The 23,093-nt window shown below is 44.5% G+C and overlaps 1 protein-coding gene across 1 annotated transcript in view; it reads right to left on the reverse strand.

Annotated features, from left to right (window-relative positions):
* Window positions 1-751: 751 nt before the first annotated feature.
* Window positions 752-23,093, reverse strand: part of LOC124778011 (UDP-glucosyltransferase 2-like) — a 133,330-nt gene continuing 110,988 nt past the window's right edge. The window contains exons 3-6 of the mRNA XM_047253586.1: window positions 22,003-22,462; window positions 17,294-17,516; window positions 8,458-8,677; window positions 752-1,037 (exon numbers count right to left, since the gene is read on the reverse strand). Coding sequence (XP_047109542.1) covers window positions 752-1,037; window positions 8,458-8,677; window positions 17,294-17,516; window positions 22,003-22,462 — 1,189 coding nt within the window. The remainder of the gene's footprint in view (window positions 1,038-8,457; window positions 8,678-17,293; window positions 17,517-22,002; window positions 22,463-23,093) is intronic.

Genomic DNA, 23,093 nt, shown 5'->3' on the forward strand with positions numbered 1-23,093 from the left:
GCAGTTTATTTTGCATTCGAAACTTTGAATACCAAAATTAGAAATTCATTTATCCAGTACTATCCACTTCTGTATAAAGGGTATAAGAAAAAGGATATTGACGAACATTGAAAGATTGTGGAAGATTCCTTAAGGAACAAATTGAGTATCAGAAGCCCATGTCAGGGGACGAGATCCACAGCGCTACAGGGCTTTGTCACACGAGAGCCAGTGCCGGCTGCCAAGCCAATCATTCTACACTGAAGGGTCGCCATGGCGTTTCACCGTCCTTGCAGCGTTATTACGTCAGCAGTGGATGCTTTCAAAGCCATCTGACGTAGCGAATGCACTCAAGCCAGCTGCAAGAAGTTGAGGTTGCGGTCCGTCAACGTCCAGTGACGTTAGAGGATGTTTCGTGACATGGATCAATGTCTTTATGTTCCTGAAGACACTCTCCACAGTGCTTTCGAAGTCTGTCGGTATAATTTTGTTACACCGAATTTACCATCACTGTGTGTGGAGGCGATGGACGGTCACAGCTGGACACGACCCATAACCGCTGCCGGCTTGCTATCAGGAGATAGCTGAGTTGCAGTTTTGATATATATCAGAGTAACTTCGATAGTGTCGTTCCAATGGTGGAACTAGAATCATACCACTCCACAGAAATGGCGATCCCACATGGAACCAACGTATCTGTGAGGATATGGAGATAAATGTTCGAGGCCCAGATTCAGATAATTAGAACTGTCTGCAATGCATTTTCAGTGCATCAATGTTTCTTCTGCTTCCGTTTCTGCTTGTTGCCCTTGCAGAAGGAGACTATCCGCCGCGTGACGAAGTAGACGAGGCAGAGTGTGAGAGCGGCGACCGCCAGAACGAAAGCGACGACGTCGAGCAGCAGCAGCTGCCACCAGTGCAGGTCGAGGGCGGCGCTGCGCAGGTGAGGGGCTCCCCTATGGCGGATCACGTACTCCACCCACCACACCGCCCGCTCCAGGGAGTCCGCCCTGTGCTCTCGGAACACGGCCGACAGCCTCTTCATGTTATCCCTGTACCTGCAGAGAGCAATATTATCACTGTAGTATTAACAGATGCACATATGTTGAGGTGGCAAAAGTCATGGGAATTATCAGACTCTGAACGTACACTACTGGCCTTTAAAATTGCTACACCACGAAGATGACGTGCTACAGACGCGAAATTTAACCGACAGGAAGAAGGTGCTGTGTTATGCAAGTGATTAGCTTCGAAGAGCATTCGCACAAGGTTGGCGCCGGTGGCGACACCTACAACGTGCTGACATGAGGAACGTTTCCAACCGATTTCTCATACACAAACAGCAGTTGACCGGCGTTGCCTAGTGAAACGTTGTTGTGATGCCTGGTGTATGGAGGAAGGAATGCGTACCATCACGTTTCCGACTTTGATAAAGGTCGGATTGTAGCCTATCGCGATTGCGGTTTACCGTATCGTCACATTTCTGCTCGCGTTGGTTGAGATCCAATGAATGTTAGCAGAATATGGAATCCGTGGGTTCAGGAGGGTAATACGGAACGCCGTGCTGGATCCCAACGGCCTCGTATCACTAGCAGTCGAGATGACAGGGATCTTATCCGCATGGCCGTAACGGATCGTGCAGCCACGTCTCGATCCCTGAGTCAACAGATGGCGACGATTGCAAGACAACCACCATCTGCATGAACAGTTCGACGACGTTTGCAGCAGCATGGACTATCAGCTCGGAGACCATGGCTGTGGTTGCCCTTCACGCTGCATCACAGAGAGGAGCGCCTCCGATGGTGTACTCAACGACGAGCCTGGGTGCACGAATGGCAAAACATCATTCTTGCGGATGAATCCAGGTTCTGTTTACTGCATCATGATCCGTCGCATCCGTGTTTGGCGACGTCGCTTTGAATGCGTGTATTCGTAATCGCCATACTGCCGTATCACCCGGCGTGATGGTATGGGGTGCCATTGGTTACACGTCTCGGTCACCTCTTGTTCGCATTGACGGCACTTTGAACAGTGGATGTTACATTTCAGATGTGTTACGACCCGTGACCCTACCCTTCATTCGATCCCTGCGAAACCATACATTTCAGCAGGATAATGCACGACCGCGTGTTGCAGATCCTGTGCGGGCCTTTCTGGATACAGAAAATGTTCGACTGCTGCCCTGGCCAGCACATTCTCCAGATCTGCCACCAACTGAAAACGTCTGGTCAATGGTGGTCGAGCAACTGGCTCGTCACAATACGCCAGTCACTACTCTTGATGAACTGTAGTATCGTGTTGAAGCTGCACGGGCAGCTGTACCTGTACACGCCATGCAAGCTCTGTTTGACTCAATGCCCAGGCGTATCAAGGCCAGAGGTGGTTGTCCTGCGTACCGATTTCTCAGGACCTATGCACCGAAACTGCGTGAAAATGTAATCACATGTCAGTTCTAGTTTAATATATTTGTCCAATGAATACCCGTTTATCACCTGCATTTCTTCTTGGTGTAGCAAGTACCAGTAGTGTACACAAAATGGTACTTGGTGCTAGACTCATGGCATATTCCATTTCCGAAATGGAGTAAAATTAGTGAAATAACCACAGAAATCAGTGTGGGACTTACGACGGACGTATGTGTTAGGACAGTGCTTAGAAATTTGGCGTTAATACGCTATGGCAGCAGACGACCAACGCGAGTGCCTTTGCTGACGACACGACATAGCCTGCAGGGCCCCTCACCCAGGCTTGGCACCATATCGGTTGGATCCCAGACAGCTGGATAATCGTAGCGTGGTAAATTGAGAAGAGCTGATGGTAGCATTTGTGTGTGGCGCAGAACCCACAAAGCCATGGACCCAAGTGGTCAAGTTGTCAACAAGGCCCTGTGCAAGCTGATGGCGTCTCCATAAAGGAGTTGGCTCTGTTTACATGGAGTGGATTGGGTCCTCTTGTCCACCTGCACCGATCGATGTCAGGGAATGTTTGAGTTCGGCTACTCTGAGATCATTTGCAGTTCCCAAACAACAGTAGTTGTTCTCAATGGAGAGACGTCTACAGACGTTAAAGTAACCTCTGGCGTGCCACAGGGGAGTGTTATGAGACCATTGCTTTTCACAATATATATAAATGACCTAGTAGTTAGTGTCGGAAGTTACATGCGGCTTTTCGCGGATGATGCTGTAGTATACAGAGAAGATGCAGCATTAGAAAATTGCAGCGAAATGCAGGAACATCTACAGCGGATAGGCACTTGCTGCAGTGAGTGGCAACTGACCCTTTACATAGACAAATGTAATGTATTGCGAATACATAGAAAGAAGGATCCTTTATTGTATGATTATATGATAGCGGAACAAACACTGGTAGCAGTTACTTCTGTAAAATATCTGGGAGTATGCGTACGGAACGATTTGAAGTGAAATGATCGTATAAAATTAATTGTTGGTAAGGCGGGTGCCAGGTTGAGATTCATTGGGAGAGTCCTTACAAAATGTAATCCATCAACAAAGGAGGTGGTTTACAAAGCACTCGTTCGACCTATACGTGAGTATTGCTCGTCAGTGTGGGATCCGTACCAGGTCGGGTTGACAGAGGAGATGGAGAAGATCCAAAGAAGAGCGGGGTTATTTGGTAAGCGTGATAGCATTACGGAGATGTGTAGCAAACTCAAGTGGCAGACTGTGCAAGAGAGACGCACTGCATCGCGGTGTAGCTTGCTGTCCAGGTTTCGAGAGGGTGCGTTTCTGGATGAGGTATCGAATATGTTGCTTCCCCCTACTTATACCTCCCGAGGAGGTCACGAATGTAAAATTAGAGAGATTCGAGCGCGCACGGAGGCTTTCCGGCAGTCGTTCTTCAGGCGAACCATACGCGACTGGAACAGGAAAGGGAGGTAGTGACAGTGGCACGTAAAATGCCTTCCGCCACACACCGTTGGGTGGCTTGCGGAGTATAAATGTAGATGTAGATGTAATATTTTTATGGATGACGCTGCCCTGTGTCACCGGGCCACAACTGTTTCTCAATTGATTTGACGATTATTCTGTACAACTTGAACGAATTATTTGGCTACCCACGTAGCTCTACATGAATGCCATCGACGTAATCGACAGGTCATTTCGTGCACAACATAGTGCACCAGCAATACTTGCGCAATTATGGACGGCTATAGAAGCAGCATGGCTTAATATTTCTGCAGGGGAGTTCCTGCGACTTGTTGAGTCCATTCCACGTTGAGTTACTGCATTAGAACGGGCAAACGGAACTCAGACTCGATATCAAGAGACATTCAATGGCTTTTGTCACCTCAGACTACTAGCTGAAACGGACTTCGGTATTGTCACCCTGTATATTGCCTGTTGAAGCTATACAGGGTGAGTCACCTAACGTTACCGCTGGATATATTTCGTAAACCACATCAAATACTGACGAACCGATTCCACAGACCGAACGTGAGGAGAGGGGCTAGTGTAATTGGTTCATACAAACCATAAAAAAATGCACAGAAATATGTTTTTTAACTCAAACCTACGTTTTTTTTAAAATCGAACCCCATTAGTTTTGTTAGCACATCTGAACATATAAACAAATACGTAATCAGTGCCGTTTGTTGCATTGTAAAATCTTAATTACATGCGGAGATATTGTAACCTAAAGTTGACGCTTGAGTACCACTCCTCCGCTGTTCGATCGTGTCTATCGGAGAGCACAGAATTACGTAGGGATCCAAAGGGAGCGGTGATGGACCTTAGGTACAGAAGAGACTGGAACAGCACATTACGTCCACATGCTAACACCTTTTTATTGGTCTTTTTCACTGACGCACATGTACATTACCATGAGGGGTGAGGTACACGTACACACGTGGTTTCCGTTTTCAATTACGGAGTGGAATAGAGTGTGTCCCGACCTGTCAGGCCAATAGATGTTCAATGTGGTGGCCATCATTTGCTGCACACAATTGCAATCTCTGGCGTAATGGAAGTCGCATACACCACAGTACATCTGGTGTAATGTCGCCGCAGGCTGCCACAATACGTTGTTTCATATCCTCTGGGGTTGTAGCCACATCACGGTACACATTCTCCTTTAACGTACCCCACAGAAAGAAGTCCAGAAGTGTATGATCAGGAAAACGGGCTGGCCAATTTATGCGTCCTCCACCTCCTATGAAACGCCCGCGAACATCCTGTCAAGGGTCAGCCTAGTGTTAATTGCGGAATGTGCAGGTGCACCATCATGCTGATACCACATACGTCGACGCGTTTCCAGTGGGACATTTTCGAGCAACGTTGGCAGATCATTCTGTACAAACGCGATGTATGTTGCAGTGCTCTCCGATACACACGATCGAACAGCGAAGGAGTGGTACTCAAGCGTCAACTTTAGGTTACAATATCTCCGGATGTAATTAACATTTTACAATGCAACAAACGGCACTGATGCGCTAACAAAACTAACGTGGTTCCATATAAAAAAACGTAGGTTTGTGTTAAAAAAACATACTTCCGTTTATTTTTGTATGGTTTGTATTAAACAGTTACACTAGCCCCTCTCTTTGCACACCGATTCTTCCTGACTAGTCTCTTCATCTTCTGCCTACTTCAGCCTACTCTTATAATAATATCAGTTTTTTTACTAGCGGTACGCACATGTCTATCATAACAGAACGGTTTTTCTCAACTACAATACGTTATACAATATACTAACTGAATGGCGTGGCAGAGGTAGGAATAACGCAAAGGTAGGATTTAATTTGTCATTGGTAGTAGGAATTACGGTATTGAAATTAAGTGGAATAGTTACTGAGAAAGACGAAACAAGGTGTACAGAAAAAAAAGAGACAGATGAACAGACGGATGGAGAAAGTAGAGAGAGACGTCAAAAATCAAATACATGCCTTTCTTTGCTGCTGAACAAGAAGAAAGCAAGTCTATGTTTCGGGTTTTACAGCTGTTCTCAACAATAAAGTTACAGACTAAAATTTCAGTCACTGTATAAGTAGTGGATCCAGATCTGTCTGGGTTGTTCCACAATGTTCTGTAGGAGAGAAAGGCGGATGCAAAGCGTGTGCCGCACATCTTGACTCCCGAACAGAAAAAGACGCATGGACGCGTTGACTGAAATGGAAAATATTGACATTTACTTTCTGCGAAAAATCATTAGTGGGGACGACGCTTGGTATAATTGATACGAAACCAAAACAAAACGACAAATTCCCATATGGGTCCCTCACGGTTCGGCAAGCACGAAGAAGTGGCCAGTGTGACAATCAATTCGAACAACCTTCCAAAGAACGACTTACATAAGTTTCACGTGGCTGTGCGAACATTCTGTGCGTTGTACGCCAGTGGGGCGAGACTACGCATATCACCCGAAGGTTTAAAATACCACATAAACGTTTCTTTACAGTGTATTAGTCGAGTCTCGAGACGTTTTGGGCTGGCGAGGTAATTATTGCGTATTTCGATGCTTCGACTCGTAGTAATGAGATATGGAATTTTAATGCAAGAATAATTCAAAACAGACGATTCCTCAACAGAAAATGAAAAGATTCCGGTTGTGAATCGCTATTATACACAGGGGAGTTATCAACTGGACCACAGAACAGACTGGATTAGATGACAGTGTTAATACTATGATGTATATTAAATAGATGTGTCACGGAAATGTAACAAGGCAAATGGCTACTAAATAAACGAAGGAAATTCCTTGTCTGTTTCCAAGACATGACACAGAGACGACGACCTAATGGAAGGAGATTAAGCGATATTAGAAAACACGCTGTAGCAGTACATACGTACGAGTGGATTTCAAAATGTTAGTTGTACATCTCATCCCACGCTAGGAACATTGCGTAGAAATCATGGCGCGTTGCCAGCGGAGCGAATACATGATCCGGGTTCCCTGCAGAGACAGTTGTCCCGGAGCACGGTTAACAGGCACATTAGATTGTACGAGTGATACAGGGCGGTACTCGGAATGTTGTCATACGTAAGCGTCTAAATCGCACATAGATCCACGGCCAAACTCTGGGCGCTTATGGACCAAATGCAATGTCACACCGAGCCGTATAAATGGTGTCAATAATTTAACCAAGGTCGTAGAGATGTGAATGACGGTGATCGGCAAAGAAAGAAAGTCTACATCAACAGCGAACGACAATGTCCAGGCAATCGTTGAACTCGTTTGCAGCAGCCACACATTATCCGTCGACGAAGACGTTCACACGACGTTTTTGGAATGGCTTCGTGAACACTGTACATCTACTCCGAAATTCACAATTAAGTGACTGACAGAGGGTTCATCGAACCATCTTCAAACTATTTCTGCACCGTCCCACTCTCGAAGAGCTTGCCGGAGAAATGAACACGTAAATCTTTCAAAGCGAGCTCTTACTTGTCTCGTTTACTATGAAGATCATTTCTCCCTATGTAGGTGGGCGCTAACAAAATATTTTCACACGGTGAGGAGAAAGTTTGTCATTGAAATTTTATGAGATGATCCTGTCGCAACGAAATCACCTTTCTTTTAAATGATTGCCACCCCAGTTCACTTTTCTTATCTGTGGCACAAATTCCCCTATTTCGTGCTAATATAAATCGAGCTGCTCTTCTTTGGACATTTTCTATGTCCTCCGTCAATCCTAATTGACTTTCCATCAGTTATTACGAACTGTGACCTTCGTGACAGAAAATCACGTATCCAATGGCACAACTGATACGATACTCCACAGGTACGAAGTTCAGCTACAAGTCTCTAATGAGGAACGGCGTCAAAAGCCTTCTGGAAACCTAAAAATACGAAATCAATTTGAGATCTTCTATCATTAGTACTCATTTCTTCGTGAGTGTAAAGATCTTGTAGTGTTTTGCCAGAATCATATAGTCTGAATCCGTGTTTTTTAGTAAATCGGTTTCTTCGAGAGAACTCATGACGTTTGAACTCAGTATATGTTCCAAAATTTTGCTTATCAGCAAACTCTGAAAGGAACCTGACTGGCATACAGTCTCAACAGGAGGCCTTACCTTTATTAAGTTATCTAATCTGCTTCCCTACACCGATGATCTACTTTCAAGTTACTCACGTTCGCAGTTGTTCTTGGTTAGAATTATGGAATATTTATTTCGTCTTCTTTGGTGGTGGTGTACCTGAAACTGTGGTTAGTAATTCTACTTTAGTAGCTCTTCCATGAGTCACGTCACCATTATTATCACACAATGAAGGTATTGTCTTCGCTTTTGTGCGGGTTTATATCGTTGAGAAGCTGAATGTTTGGTAGAAGGTCCTGGCCTTTACCTGCAGAGTCTTGGAACTGTGCTGAAAAAGTGGCATGCAGTTGCTTCATTTCTGTAGTCTAGCACTGAAAAAAAAAAGTTACTTGGCCTGCAATGAGCGCAGAAGACTAGAGATGGCTGTATTTAGAAAACAATTTTAAATTGGCAGTAACGATTATAAAACGTTACTTTGACTTACTTTGTGTCTTCCAGAACCGTACGTATGGAACGTAGAAATGTGTCTTTTGTGATGTCTCGAAGCTCCAGCCAGACGCCGATCTGCGCTTGCACAGCCTTTGCAGCATTATGCTGTTGGTCAGCGAAGAACGGGATGACCATTAACGGAACCGCGTGATACACAGCCTCGTTCATACTCTGGAGGCCGCCCTGAGTTATGAAAAGGCGGACATTGGGGTGAGCTGCAGGGAAAAGACAGTGCTTTAATTCAGCCATTGATACAGACTACACAAATATTACTGCATGTGTTCAGCGACATACAAATATTGACTTCCCACTGTGATCGCATCCTAACAGCTATGACTGTGGACTCTAAGATAAGAAAATGTCGCGTCACTAAGGAATTACCCGAATGGCACAGAAATCGGTAGATGTGATGTTGTTGTGTACGTAGTTCCGCGTAGTCAGCGCGTACACAACTTTCCCACTAGAGCGCGTCCCCCTAAGCACAACAGCGCAGGCGCAGCGCTCGTCCGTCTCCGCACTACGAGATGGCGCTGTCTTAGAGATGGACCAAATTCTGGTTCCGCCGCTCCACGTATTGATACGTAACGCAGCCAATGAGATTGCTGCTAACGTAGAACCTTTTCTCCTCACGGATCACACTCGCACAGTGATACTTGAACGCTCGAGGTATTATAACGAGTGTACAAACCTCCTATTAGTCAGTCTGCATTAGTCTGTACCAGTCTGCATTAGTCTGCATTAGTCTATAGTCAAGTTTCAGTCTGCGCCTAATAAGATTATCGTATTCCTGTACATATCCATGAAGAGAAATGTATAGACACTTTGTCAAGTATCAGAGATATGTGAGAATAAGATTAATGTACCAAGACCAAAGGAACTTCAGATTGTCAATTGTAAATAGCATACAGAACCAAGTTAAGTTATTTTTATGCTTGTTATTGTTTTAATAAATGTGTGTGAAAATTAATCAAGTTCTGTTTAAAGTTGGTCACCGTCAATCTGCTACTCTAAGCGTGCAAGTGGCATTTCTATCGTCTGACCCAACGGCAGAAGATAAACACGCCACGATAAGACCACGAGACATGCTGCTGACACTCGCTCGAGCGACAAGTCAAATAATCTGATGGTGTGTGTACCGAAGGTCTTACAGTACGCACACCACAGATGTACATGTGCAGACAAATAAATGAATACAGCTGCCAAAAAATGGATGATTTATTGAGAAGAAGGAGCTTCACAAACTGAGCAGGTCAATATCGCGTTGGTCCACCTATGAGACTTACGCAAACAACTATTCGGCTTCGTGTTTATTGACAGAGTTGTTGGAGATCGTCCTGAGGGATGTTGTGCAAAATCCTGTTCACCTGGCGCCTTACATCGGGAAAATCTCGAGCTTGAAACATTCTCAACTGGGGAGAGGTCCGGCGATATTTCTGGCCACAGTGGGTTTGACAAACAGTGGAAACTCTCGCCCTGAGTGGAAGGACATTACTTTGCTGAAAAGTGAGGGCGGGATGACATGCCATGAAGGACGACAAAACGGGGCACAGAATATCGTCGATCTACCACTGCCCTGCAACAATGCCGCGGATGAGAACCACGGGTTTACTGGTATGAAGTGCTGTAGCACCTCCGACAATCTGGCTGCATGTGGGGCGACAGTCAGTTGATATCCCAAAGCTGTCCGATACGTCTCCAGACACCTCTCCTCTGGACATCGACGCTCAGTTCGAAGCGGGACTCATCACTGAAGAGAATTCTACTGCCTTAAATGAGATTCTAGAGCCCAATGACCAGCGATGACGGCAGACAGCCGTGGTACACCTAAGTGATTGTCATCTGCCATGCCACCTGACTGTCAGAAGTGGTGGTCTGGAATGGTATTTCATTTCATAGCAGGTCCACTTTGGTTATCACTGCGGCAACGTTAGACTACAGCAGTACGTCTTCGATATCCTGTGCTCACTTTTGTTGACCTCAATGGCAAGCTTTCCAGGGCTTTCGTTTCTGCATGATAATGTCTGCCCACACACGGGAACAGTTTCCACTGCTTGTCTTTGTGCCTGCCGAACTCTACCTTGGTGAGCAAGGTCGACTGGTCTCTCCTCAGTTGAGGACGTTTCGAGCATTATTAGCAGGGCCCTCCAGCCAACTCGGGATTTCACTATTTAACCTTGCAACTGGACAGAATTGGGCATGATATCCAACAACTCCATCTGTCAATGCTTGGACAGAGGCCAGAGGTGATGTGTTACTGACTTGCTCAATTTCGGAAGCTCTTTCTCTTCAATAAATCACACAACTTTTGTGAAATCGTAATCGTCTGTAGATCTACGTCACATCTACCGATTTCCAAGCCATTCGGATAACTCCTTCGTGGTTTTTCTTATTTTTTTTTTTTTTTTGGCCCAAGGCGTATTTCATTGTAAAGCAAAAAATAGTTCTCAGTCACATGTTTGCGTTTACAGTATGTTTTTACTTTTACCTCCACCATTAACATATATCTGTTCAGGATTTAGTAATTATCTCATTACACTTATCTGGTGTTCGTTTAATAGTATTTGCAGTTAATTTTATTTCAAAATCAATTAATACATTATTATTTTCATTGCCAGTAGCTATGAAAGACCTTCTTATCATCCATTTTACCACTTATACTGACTGATGCTCTGTTATAATACTAACTGACCAAAGCTGAAATGCATACTTGTTTGGTCAAGCAGCTGGTGGTGTCCACATTCTATATGAATCTCTGTTTAGCTTCTTCTTAAACCAAGAGCTTACACTCAAATTATTTTCTGTCGTCAATTACTATTTACCTTAGTGAACGCCAAGAGAGGGATGAAATAAACTTTTTAGAATATTCCAAACAGTCTGTGCTGCATAACGAACTAGATTAATATGAAACAATGCAAAGTCCAGGTTGGAATACCAACAGTCTTGTGAAAGGGTACACTGTTACTCACAGTAAAGATCACACGATGTGATGCAGACAAGCGCAAGGAAAAGACTGTTACACATTTGAGTTTTTGGCTAAAGCCTTCTTTAGAAAGCAAAATACGCCCACATTTACACAAACAAACATATCTCATGCCCACATGACCACTGTCTCCGTCCACTCTGGTCAGTTTGCAACTATGTCATGTTGAATGGGAGGAGCATTCTGGATTGGGGCAGGGAAGGGTGGGGGAAAGCAATGGACAGGAGTGGGGGAACGAAATCAGTACTGCCCTGGCAGAGTATACAGGGACCAGATAATGACATTACCAGGTGCTAGTGGCATGTGTCTGAAGGCTGAGGTGTGGGAGGGGAGGGTTATGGGGAATGGAAAAGTAGAAGGGCAGAGTAGGAGGAAATAACGGTGGGTGTGCTGGCAGGGAGCATTGCACAATGAGGGTGAGGGGATGTGTGACTTTGGAGGAGGCAACAGGACAGATGGGCAGAAACTGTTGGGTGGAGACTGCAGGGAGAGTTTGTTGCTGTAGATTGAGCCTTGGGAAATCTCTGAAGTGGAGAATGTGTTGCTGGGATAACTCTTATCTGTGCAGTTCAGAAAAGCTGGTGATAGAGGGGAGGATGCTGATGGTTCAAGTTGTGAAGGAGTCACTGAAATAAAACATGTTATATTCAGCTGCATGCCATAGGGCACAAAATGTTTACACTTGGTTGGAATCTGGCAGTAATGCAATAAGCTATGCAGTTATTACAGCAAAACTGGTATATGACACAGCTGCTTTCCCAGATGGCCCAGCCACTGATGAGGTAGGATAAGCCTATGAAATGATTGGAATGTGAAGTGCTGAGTGGGTGAATTGCGCAGATCTGGCACCTGGATCTTCCACAAGGGTGTAATATCTTTGGCAAAGCGCTGGGATTGTAAATAGAAAAGGGAGGTTGGCAGGTCGACAGAATGGCACGTTAGGAGACGTGGAAAGGATTTTGGGTCCATGATTTCAGGGCGTGGTAATAAATAATCAGGGCCCTGATGCAGAATGTGGTTTAGCTGTTTCAGTCTGAGGTGATATTGGGTGATGAAGAGGGTGTACCTTTGCAGATGGTTCTTAGGGTTGGTCTGAGGATTGAAGTATGTAGGCTATGGCACAGGAAATTAGTTTGTGGATAGGTCTGGGGATCTGTCTGTGAAGGTCTTTGTGAGGCCTTCAGCATTGTGGGCAAAAAGGTTCTCGTCGCAGCAGATATGCTATCCCAAGGTTGCCACTCTCTACAAGATGGATTTTTTCGTGTGGTAGTTTTGGCAGCTGTCGAAATGCACGTACTGTTTGTGGTTGGTTGGTTTAATGTGTACAGATATGTGTGTGGATTCACCAGAGAGGAGGAGGTCAACGTCCAGAAATGTGACAAGCTGGTTTGAGGAGAACGAGGTGGAGCAGATACGAGAGAAGATATTGAGCTTGTGAAGAGTTTAGGATAGGGTGTCATAGCATTGTGAAAATATAATCAATTTAATCAATCAATCATGGAGAGAGAACAGGTGTTTGTAGTTTTGAGAGGCTAACAAGGTTTTCTCTAGATGGTTCATAAACATTTTTGCATAGAAAGACGTCATGCATGTGCCCATGACAGTGTCATGAATTTGTTTGTATACCTATGCTTCAAAAGAGAAGTAGTTGTATATTAATATACAGTTAGCAAGGTCTATAAGGAATAGGGTAGTGTGTTTGGAGTATGAAAGATGCTGGAGAGGGAGTGTTCAATATCAGCAGGAGAGACATGGGTGTACAGCGAAGTGGCATCAATTGTGATGGTTAGGATTCAGGATGTAAAGGAGTTGTAATGATGGAGACTTGGTGAAGGAAGTGGTTGGTACCTTTGATGTTGGAAGCTAGATTTCAGGCAGTCGGTTGGAGGTGTTGGTCAATGAGGGCCAGAATTCTTTCTGTGGGAGCACAAGAACCAGATACAATGGGTTGTCCATAGTTTTTAGGCTTGTGGACTTTTGGAGCTTGTAGAAGGTTGGTGTGCGAGGTATCACAGCAGAAGAGTAAGGGAACAGATTCAAGGAAGAGGTTCTTGGAAGGGTCTAAGCTTTTAAGTACAGATTGGAGGTTATGATGGACTTCTGGGATGGGATCACTCTGGCACTGTTTATAGACAGTCGGCAGAGGCCTTTTGTGAGGCAGAATCTTTTTCTGCTGGTAGGATGATTAGGACGAGATCTGATTTGAGGTTATGTATGTCTGTAGTCTCTTCTGTTGAGTGGTTTTCTTAGGAAAGGTCCTGGGAAACGATAGTGAGAGAAAGTTGTAGTTACAGTGCTTCTGGAAGATCACCAGGGGGTCGTTATGTGGGAGAGGGGAAGAAACACAATTGGATGGTGGTATGAACTGGGAGACAGGGTTCAGTGATGACATTAGGTGGGCTTTGGTTGGACGAATTGGCAGCAAAGAAGTGTTTATAATGCAGGGATCAGGAGAAGACCAAAGGTCTTTGAAAGTCCAATATCGTTAAATTTGAGTGTCAGGCTGCAGGTGGAAGATTTGGATGCAATTTAAACTTCTATGGGACTAAAGATGTTGGTTGAAAGATGAACAACAATGTTCCCGGATTGTTTTGTCTCTGAATTTTGGAAAAGTTGGTAGGGAGTTTTAGATGATGTGGCAAGACCGAAACATCAAATGGGCACTGACAGGGTGCGATGAGGGTTTGGCGAGGAGGAACACTGTAGGTAAAATAGGGGTTGAATAGTGGAGCTCGATGGTGGTAGTAAGATTTAAGCAGGCTGGATAACTTTTGGAATATTCCTCGAGGTGCTGGAACGCCAGGGAGTGAATTTCACACTGTTGTAGAACATTGTACGCTTTATTTCATTTTCTGCTTCACCTTCCAGTTGATCAAGCTCCTTCCCTACACCATGAACTTTTATGAACTGCATATATTGGAAGACCCTAGGAAAATGTTTTCTACTCCAGAAATCAACCCAGCCTGAGCCTACGGTAATCTGCTGGACCCATAGCCTACAATGAACAGTTTCCGCCCTCTCTCTCCTACTACCTCCTAGAAGTTCATGTTCCCTCAATCCATTTGTACGTTTATCTCTGACATTACACATACAATTCTTTTTCCTTATCTCTCCTCTTTAAGTCCACTCCCCATTTCCCTCCCTCCCACCCTCACAATCTCCCAGTACTGTGCTTGGCAGCCTTTTCCTGACAGCATCTAGTACTTGCACGCTCCATCAGACAGAGCCAACTTACTCCCCTCCCCCCCCCCCCCTCGATCCCCACCTGACTGTGTATGCCTCCCCTTCCCTACCCTCCTCTTCCTGCTGCTTCTGTTCGACATGACGGAGTTTCATATTTGGTGCAGCGACTATAGACAGTTGTCATGTGTGCTTGCGGTGTGCATACTTGTGTGAATGCGTGTGTCTTCTCACTGTCCGTTCTTTACGTTCTTTAACTTCTCCCTGAGATTTTTCGTCGCCTTCCAAACAGCACATGCTCCGGAATCCAAGCCACACTATGAATGGTCTCAACGATGCGAGGCTACGTGACCACACAAACAGTCGGGGCAGCATTTCATGTCCGTTGCGTATTTTCGTGTGCTATTTTCCACACCTCACTGTGCCACACGAAAGTGTGGCCCTTGTTCTCAATCCCACCTTTCTCTTCTCCCATACTTAACCTCCTTTTTCTCACGTATCTCAGTATTCTACGTTTTTGGGGGTGTTTGTAGGTATTTTAACCTGTATTTTAGCATATTTGTGTGTATTTCTGCGCGTTTTTATATGTTTGTGAGTATGTTTGCACATTTTTACGTATATGTGCGAATTTTTGAGCATTTTTAGGCATTTCTATGCCACTTATTGTGTTTTCTTTCCAACCACCTAACGCTTTAATTTTCCATCTCTTATATTTCCCGTTTCCATAAGGCCGTTCCTGCCACAATGTGCCACTGACCCATATTTCTGCACCAGTTCAGAAAAGTATCCCTTTCCCCTGCTAAAACATAGTCCCACTTCCTGTTCCTCAAATGCTGTCTAAACTGCGAAGTAATATCCAACCCCTCACTAATGTCGTAGCATTAAAATTTGCTGTCTCTGGACCCCAAGCCGCCTTTCACACTGACCATTAGATTTTCAGACTCCCCCAGTCCCTATCCCTCACAAACCTGGTGTAAATACTTCTTTGCCGCCGGCCCCTCCAAAAAACAAAGCCAACCTAATCTCAACATTGAACTCCATCTTTCTAAATTCATACCATTATCCTAAACTAACCCATGTCTGTCCCATCTGATCACACCCTGGTAACCTTCAGGATATTGTTTATTAACAGCTTGGCCTCACAATCCTTTCTCTGGTCCTTTCCTACATTCACAAACCCTTCAGCAGAAGAAAGGACAGGCATAAATAGCCTCCAATCACATTCTGCCTGCCTGCAGACAAAGATTCCACTGCTGTTCTTATGAATCGTGGTGACTGCGTGACAGCGCCCCTCTGCCAATGCTCTGGCTCTGCCACCAAGAAACTGCAAGAATGATCCCATCCCAGAAGTTCAACTTAACCTCCAGTCCATGTTAAAGCGTGACACCCTCCTATGCAATAATGGTTATCGTCCATCTAGAGCGAACTTCCCTACCCTCTAAACCCTGGTGTATGCAGGTTCATTGATGATATCTTCACAATCTGGTCTCAGGGCCAAGGCATCCTATCCTCATTCCTTCACAAGCTCAACACCTCCTCTTCCACCTGATTCCTCCTCCCCAATCCAGCTCGACACCTTCGTGAATGATGACCACTTCCTCTCTGATGGCTCCATCCATGTTTTTGTCCACATTAAAATCTTCAACCACCAACAGTTCCTGCATTTTGGGAGTGGCCATCAGTTTTTCACCAAGGAATTTCTCTCAAGCAGCCAGGCTCACCTTGGACAGCATATCTCCATCGACAGTGACTCCTTTGCCTAGCATGCTGAAGGTCTCATAAAGGCCTTATTGGGCAGACACTGTCCACCTGATATAGCGCGCAAACAGATTTTCCATGCCATAATCCGACAAAGCACCATCCTCCCACCACACCCAAGAATTAGCTCGAAAGGAGCGTACCCTACATCACTCAGTACCGCCCCAGGTTGGAAGGAGCCCTTCCTCAAGGCTTTATCTACTGTCATGCCCTGAAATGTGGGACATCCTACCTCTTCTGATGTGTTCTCATGACGATAGAGATAAATATTTGAATGACGAAATAAATATATATCCCTGATGATGTTCCTCTATTGGCATGAAAGTAGTTTAATCATAAATAAATATTTATGATACAGCTGAAGTGGTCTTTTTCATCGTGATTTGTTACTAAAGCTACAGATGCCGAGAGTGCAAAATTTTTTGGCTACTAAAGTGGAGTTCTGTCGCCCCGCCAATCTCCAAAACATCTTAGTCTTTCTTTAACCCACTCACAATCCCAACCCGTTGCAACGTGCATCTTTCTTCCAGGTGAAAGACTTGCTCAGTCCACCCCTCCATCATTTCCTACCCCATTCTTGTCACAGGCTTATCCTACTGCAGCAGGGACCAGACCACCTGTCACGGTAGCTGTGTCATAGACCAGCTCTGTCGCAATCATTGCACAGCTTGTTATATTAGTATGACTACCAAGCATAAGTCCACCAAGATGAATGGCCGTGGCCAAACTGTGCGCCAGGGCAAAGTGCACTACCGGTTGCAACAGCGTGCAGAAGAACAAAAAAATCAATAATGGTAACTATTAATAATACTATATTCATGTTGATAGAATGCAGTCCAGAGTAAATTAGTAAAATTAAGTATGCTTTTGGGATATATATGGTACAGGAGGACTAGAATTACTGACAGCTTACCCAGTACAGATGGCTGCTGCAGCCACTTTTTGGTCATGACGTTCTCTGGCTGAGAAGTCAGCGAGTCGTTCTCCCACTTCCAGAGGACACGCTGTGGCAGCTGTCTGAATACCTGCAGGATGTCCTGCATCATCTCAGGTGGGAGATCTTTGCTTCGCACGTTCGAACCGAGGCTGAAGTAGATCACGCCATGCTCTGCTCCATCCAGGAACTTCTGGACACCCTGCGATAAACAAGACCTTTGTTGAAGCTGGTATATTTCTTTGATTTTCTAAAGATTTCCGATAGGAAAAATTATCTGGTAAACTTATTTGTATTCTAAAATTTTGTCTCCATTACATGAGTGTTTGGTAGCTGTTCACTCAGGCAAGTCTGAAAGAAGAGGCATGATGTGGAACCCGCAGGTGTGTCACATGCAGTGTAAATTTAAGATGAAGAGGGGAGAAAAGAAGAGAATGAATTACTGATGTCAGCTGCATCAGGACTTTATGTGGGGATTAATGCACGTCCGTAAGAGCAGACACGATACGTCCATCTAACTGACTCGCCTTGATGGGCCATGAATCCGCCACCTTAGGTACAGACACACAATTACGTCCGACCTCCTGCGGCAGCCACAAAGTCGTGAGCATGGAGGACATGGACGGCGACTGAGAATAGGTGGTGCTCGTTGTGAGCGAGGGTCATCTGGGAGGCGTACAGAGATAGCAAACGCTATTCTGATTAACACTATACCTGGATGCCTCAGCGATTAATGAAACTGCCTAATCAGCAGGAGGTCGTGGATTGGAGCCCTGATCCAGCACATATTTTCACTCGTCACCACTGATCCTGCATTTAAGGCCTGATGCGGCTGACATCTGTAGGTACTTACCTTTCCTTCCCTCTCTTCCTCTCCACCTTCCATTTACATAATTTGATCTATCACTAGCCTTGCAAACACAAGTAAATAAAGACAGGAGGAATCTGAACCTTTTTTTATTAATATCAAAGCAAGAAATATCTGGTTACTCTCTCACTTCATGCAATCCTTTTTTTGTTTGAGTCATCACTCTTCTTAATGGTTTCATGTTTCAGCATTTGCATTTACGTCCTCAATTATTTGCAGGCTTTATTGCAAATCTCTGTCTTCCTCTACAAGTTTTACATTCAAGAAATACCTCTACTGCCAAGGCTGTTATTTCTGGCAGCTTAACACTGGTCCCGTCATCTGTGGCTTTCTTCATGTTAGTGTTTGCAGACTGTGAAGAATCTCCTCATTCCTTACCTTATCAGTCCACATGATTTTCAAGGTACTTGTGTAGCACCACATCTCAATCGCTTCTATTCTCTTCTGTTGCCTTTCTCCCAGTGTCCATGATTCACTACTGTACAATGCTGTGCTCCAAATGTACATTCTCAGAAACTTTTTCCCCGAATAAAAGCCAATATTTGATACCAGTAAACTTCTATTAGTCTGGAATGCCATCCTTGTCTGTGCGAATCTGCTTTTTATGCCCTTATTTCGTCCGTGATGGGATAGAAGAATCCCTTAAGCTCGTCTGCTTCGCGACCAACAAGTTTCTCGCTAATCTTATTTCTGCTACTTCTCATTATTTCTCCTCTTTCGCTTTGCTCCCCAGTACATGTTGTACACTCATTAGACTGTTCATCCCATACAAAAGGTTCTGTGATGTAAATTTCACTAAGGATAACAGTGTCATTAGCGAATCTTATCACCGATATCTTTTCACCTTGAAATTTAATCCCACTCTAGAACCTTTCTTATAGGCTATTTTCATCAATGCTTCTTCTATGTAGAGATTGGACAGCATGAGCAAAAGACTACATCCCTGCCATACACAGTTTTTAATACGAGCACTACTTTCCTGGTCTTTCAGTCTTTTTGTTCCCACTTGGATGTAGTACATACTGTATATCACCCGTCTTTCTCAGTAGCTGGCGTCTATTTTTCTCAAAATTTCACCATTCAAAAAACTTCACCATTTCACATCGTTGAAACTGTTTTCTAGATTGACAGGTCCTATGAACGTACCTTGATTTTTTTTCAGTCTTGCTTCGATTATGAAGTGCGAAGTCAGAACTGCCTTTCTGATGGCTTTACCTTTCCTAAAGCCAAACATCGTCATCTAACGGATCCTCAGTTTTCTTTTCCATTCATTCCATAATCACCACTAGAGAGATAACAGAAAAGGGAAATTTATCTGTTCGCAAGTACAAGGGAAGATTCTGCTGTAGCCACATTTAAAATTACGAAGGAGAGTCATTTAAAATAAAGGAACCTGCACATTGAAACAGAAATCAGTAGTTCAGACAACTGAAGTAAGTCTATATTGAACGTCGTTAAACAAGGGATGGCACAAAAGTTGACAAAATGTGATAACGTCACTATTAATTTATGTGATATGACTGTAAATGATCAGTTACAGTTAGCTAGTGCATTTAATAAATATTATTATATCTACTAGTAGATACTGTAGTTAGCGGTTCGAGAGAAAAACAAAGCAGTATGTTGAAAAGGTAATCGATATGAATTTCAGTCACATGTAATTAAGAAAAGTATAAATTTATAGGCCTACATTTCCTTAAAATAATAGTGCATCTGGATATGATGGTGTTACCCTGAAAGCACTGAAAATTCGTTCCCTTGCAATACTGATCGTCCATTCCGAAGTAACTCAGGGTATTTTTCCGGAGATATTGAAATACGCAATTGGTTAGCAGCTCTTGCAAGAAAGGAGACAGGAGAAATGTCAATAACTACCGACCCCTGTCACTACTGACTCCATTTTCCTAAATCTCTGAGAAGATGACGTAATCCAAAGTAATACCGCACCTGCACAATAATACACTACTGGCCATTAAAAGTTCTAACCAAATGCAGATAAATGTGTATTCATTGGACAAATGTATTATACTAGAAGTGACATATGATTACATTTTCACACAGTTTGGGTGGATAGATCCTGAGAAATCACTACCCGGAACAACCACCTCTGGCCGTAATAACGGCCTTGATACGCCTGGGCATTGAGTCAAACAGAGCTTGGGTGGCGTGTACAGGTCCAGCTGCCCATGCAGCTTCAATACGATACCTCAGTTCATCAAGAGTAGTGACTGACGTTTTGTGACGAGCCAGTTGCTCAGCAACTATTGACAGACGTTTTCAATTGGTGAGAGATCTGAAGAATGTGCTGGCCAGCCATGCGGATAAGATGCCTGTCATCTCGACTGCTAGTGATACGAGGCCGTTGGGATCCAGCACGGCATTCCGTATTACCCTCCTGAACCCACCGATTCCATCTTCTGTATCCAGAAAGGCCCGTACAGGACCTGCAACATGCGGTCGTGCATTATCCTGCTGAAATGTAGGATTTCGCATGGATCGAATCAAGGGTAGAGCCACGGGGCGTAACACATCTGAAATGTAACGTCCACTGTTCAAAGTGCCGTCACTGCGAACAAGAGGTGACCGAGACGTCTAACCAATGGCACGTCATACCATCACGCCGGTTCATACACCAGTATGGCGATGACGAATACACGCTTCCAATGTGCGTTCACAGCGATGGCGCCAAACAGAGATGCGGCCATCACGATGCTGTAAACAGAACCTGGATTCATCCGAAAAAATGAGGTTTTGCAATTCGTGCACCCAGGTTCGTCATTGAGTACACCATCGCGGGCGCTCCTGCCTGTGATGCAACGTCAAGGGTAACTGCAGCCATGGTCTCCGAGCTGATAGTCCGTGCTGCTGCAAACGTCGTCGAACTGTTCGTGCAGATGGTTGTTGTCTTGCAAACGTCCCCATCTGTTGACTCGGGGATCGAGACGTGGCTGCACGATCCATTACAGCCATGCGGATAAGATGCCTGTCATCTCGACTGCTAGTGATACGAGGCCGTTGGGATCCAGCACGGCATTCCGTATTACCCTCCTGAACCCACCGATTCCATATTCTGCTAACAGTCATTGAATCTCGACCAACGCGAGCAGCAATGTCACGAGACGATAAACCGCAATCGTGATAGACTACAATCCGACCTTTATCAAAGTCGGAAACGTGAAGGTATGCATTTCTCCTTCTTACACGAGGCATCACAACAACATTTCACCAGGCAACGCCGGTGGACTGCTGTTTGTGAATGAGAAATCGGTAGGAAACTTTCCTCATGTCAGCACCTTTTAGGTGTCGCCCCCGGCGCCAACCTTTTGTGAATGCTCTGAAAAGCTAATCATTTGCATATCACAGCATCTTCTTCCTGTCGGTTAAATTTCACGTCTGTAGCACGTCATCTTCGTGGTGTAGCAATTTTAATGGCCAATAGTGTATTACTTACCACCTTCGCTTATTCTTTCAATGGAATTCTCGGGGAACTGTTTGGTGACTGAAAGACCAGACACATTTTACAACTGACACAGTATCAGTGTACGAAACGTCCTAGTGTATTGAAAGTGTGTGTCGGACCGGAACATGAGCCATGACTCACGGCTTCTTCTGCGCTGCTATAGAAAAGTGGGGCAGAGGCTGTGGCTATGGCAGAGGTGGTCAGGATTAGGGCATTGCCTGTGGAAGGGAAGACTCCATCTTCTAATCTCTGTTCAGAATGCAGTTATAAGATTCAATACAACCACCAAACTTCAACGTGAAATATTCGTGACTCTGTGTGTTTCATTTGTTGATCTTACAAATAATCAATGTAGCTCACCTCAGGTAACTGCTCGACTTTCGACGGTACGTGGATGCCATTGATTTCAATGATGTTTGGCGTCAGTGGCCGTGGGTACTCCAGGGAAAAGTCGTTATTGATGATGAGGAGGCTGAAGTTGAACTCCGTCTCGTAAACTGGTGGTGGTTCCGTTCCGAAGAATTCTCGCATCACAGCCTCCTGTTTTGGCATTACGTCACAGAACCACTTGTAATAGACACGTAGATAGAAGTACGTGTTGTACAGACGTTGCCAGAAGGTCATGTGATCGGAAAAGCCCACCCAGACTTCGGGCAGATAGGCAGGGTTCATGGGACCGCCCGAAGCATGGTATACGGGCGCGAGTTCAGACAGCGTCACAAATCCGACGAGAGGGGGCGATCCGACCAAGTGGGCCAGCCCGTAGTAGGCTTGGTACTGTAGTCGTTCGATGATCACCAGGTCGAAAGTGGGGTTTCTCCTGCACAAATATTACACAGAACAATTCATTTTGATGTACATAACAGTCAAACCCAATTACATTTTCACACCCCAAATGTTGGATTAAAATGATCTATATATTTGTTGAAATAATTTTCAAATCCAACTATCACATTATTTCAGAAGTAAGTGACAGTATGAGAATAGATGGATCCGAGAAACGCACTATTCACTTGATCAAGTGAGCTTTGCTGTAGCCACATTTTGATTATGTATACGTGGATAATGGAATGTAGTCGAATTAAGTTGGGTGATGCTGTGGGAATTAGATTAGGAAATGAGACACTTTAAGTAGTAAAGGACTTTTGCTATTTGGGGAGAAAAATAAATTATGATGGTTGAAGTAGAGAGGGTATAAAATGTAGACTGGCAATGGCAAGGAAAGCGTTTCTGAAGAAGAAAAATTTGTTAACAGCGAGTATAGATTTAAATGTCAGTAAGTCGTTTCTGAAAGTATTTGTATGGAGTGTAGCCATGCAGATTCATGCAAGTGAAACGTGGACGATAAATAGTTTAGACAGGAAGAGAATAGAAGATTTCGAAATGTGGTGCTACAGAAGAATGCTGAAGATTAGATGGGTAGATCACATAACTAATGAGGAGGTATTGAA

Source organism: Schistocerca piceifrons, chromosome 2 (assembly GCF_021461385.2).
Source record: "Schistocerca piceifrons isolate TAMUIC-IGC-003096 chromosome 2, iqSchPice1.1, whole genome shotgun sequence".
In the NCBI taxonomy this organism is placed as follows: Eukaryota; Metazoa; Arthropoda; class Insecta; order Orthoptera; family Acrididae; genus Schistocerca; species Schistocerca piceifrons.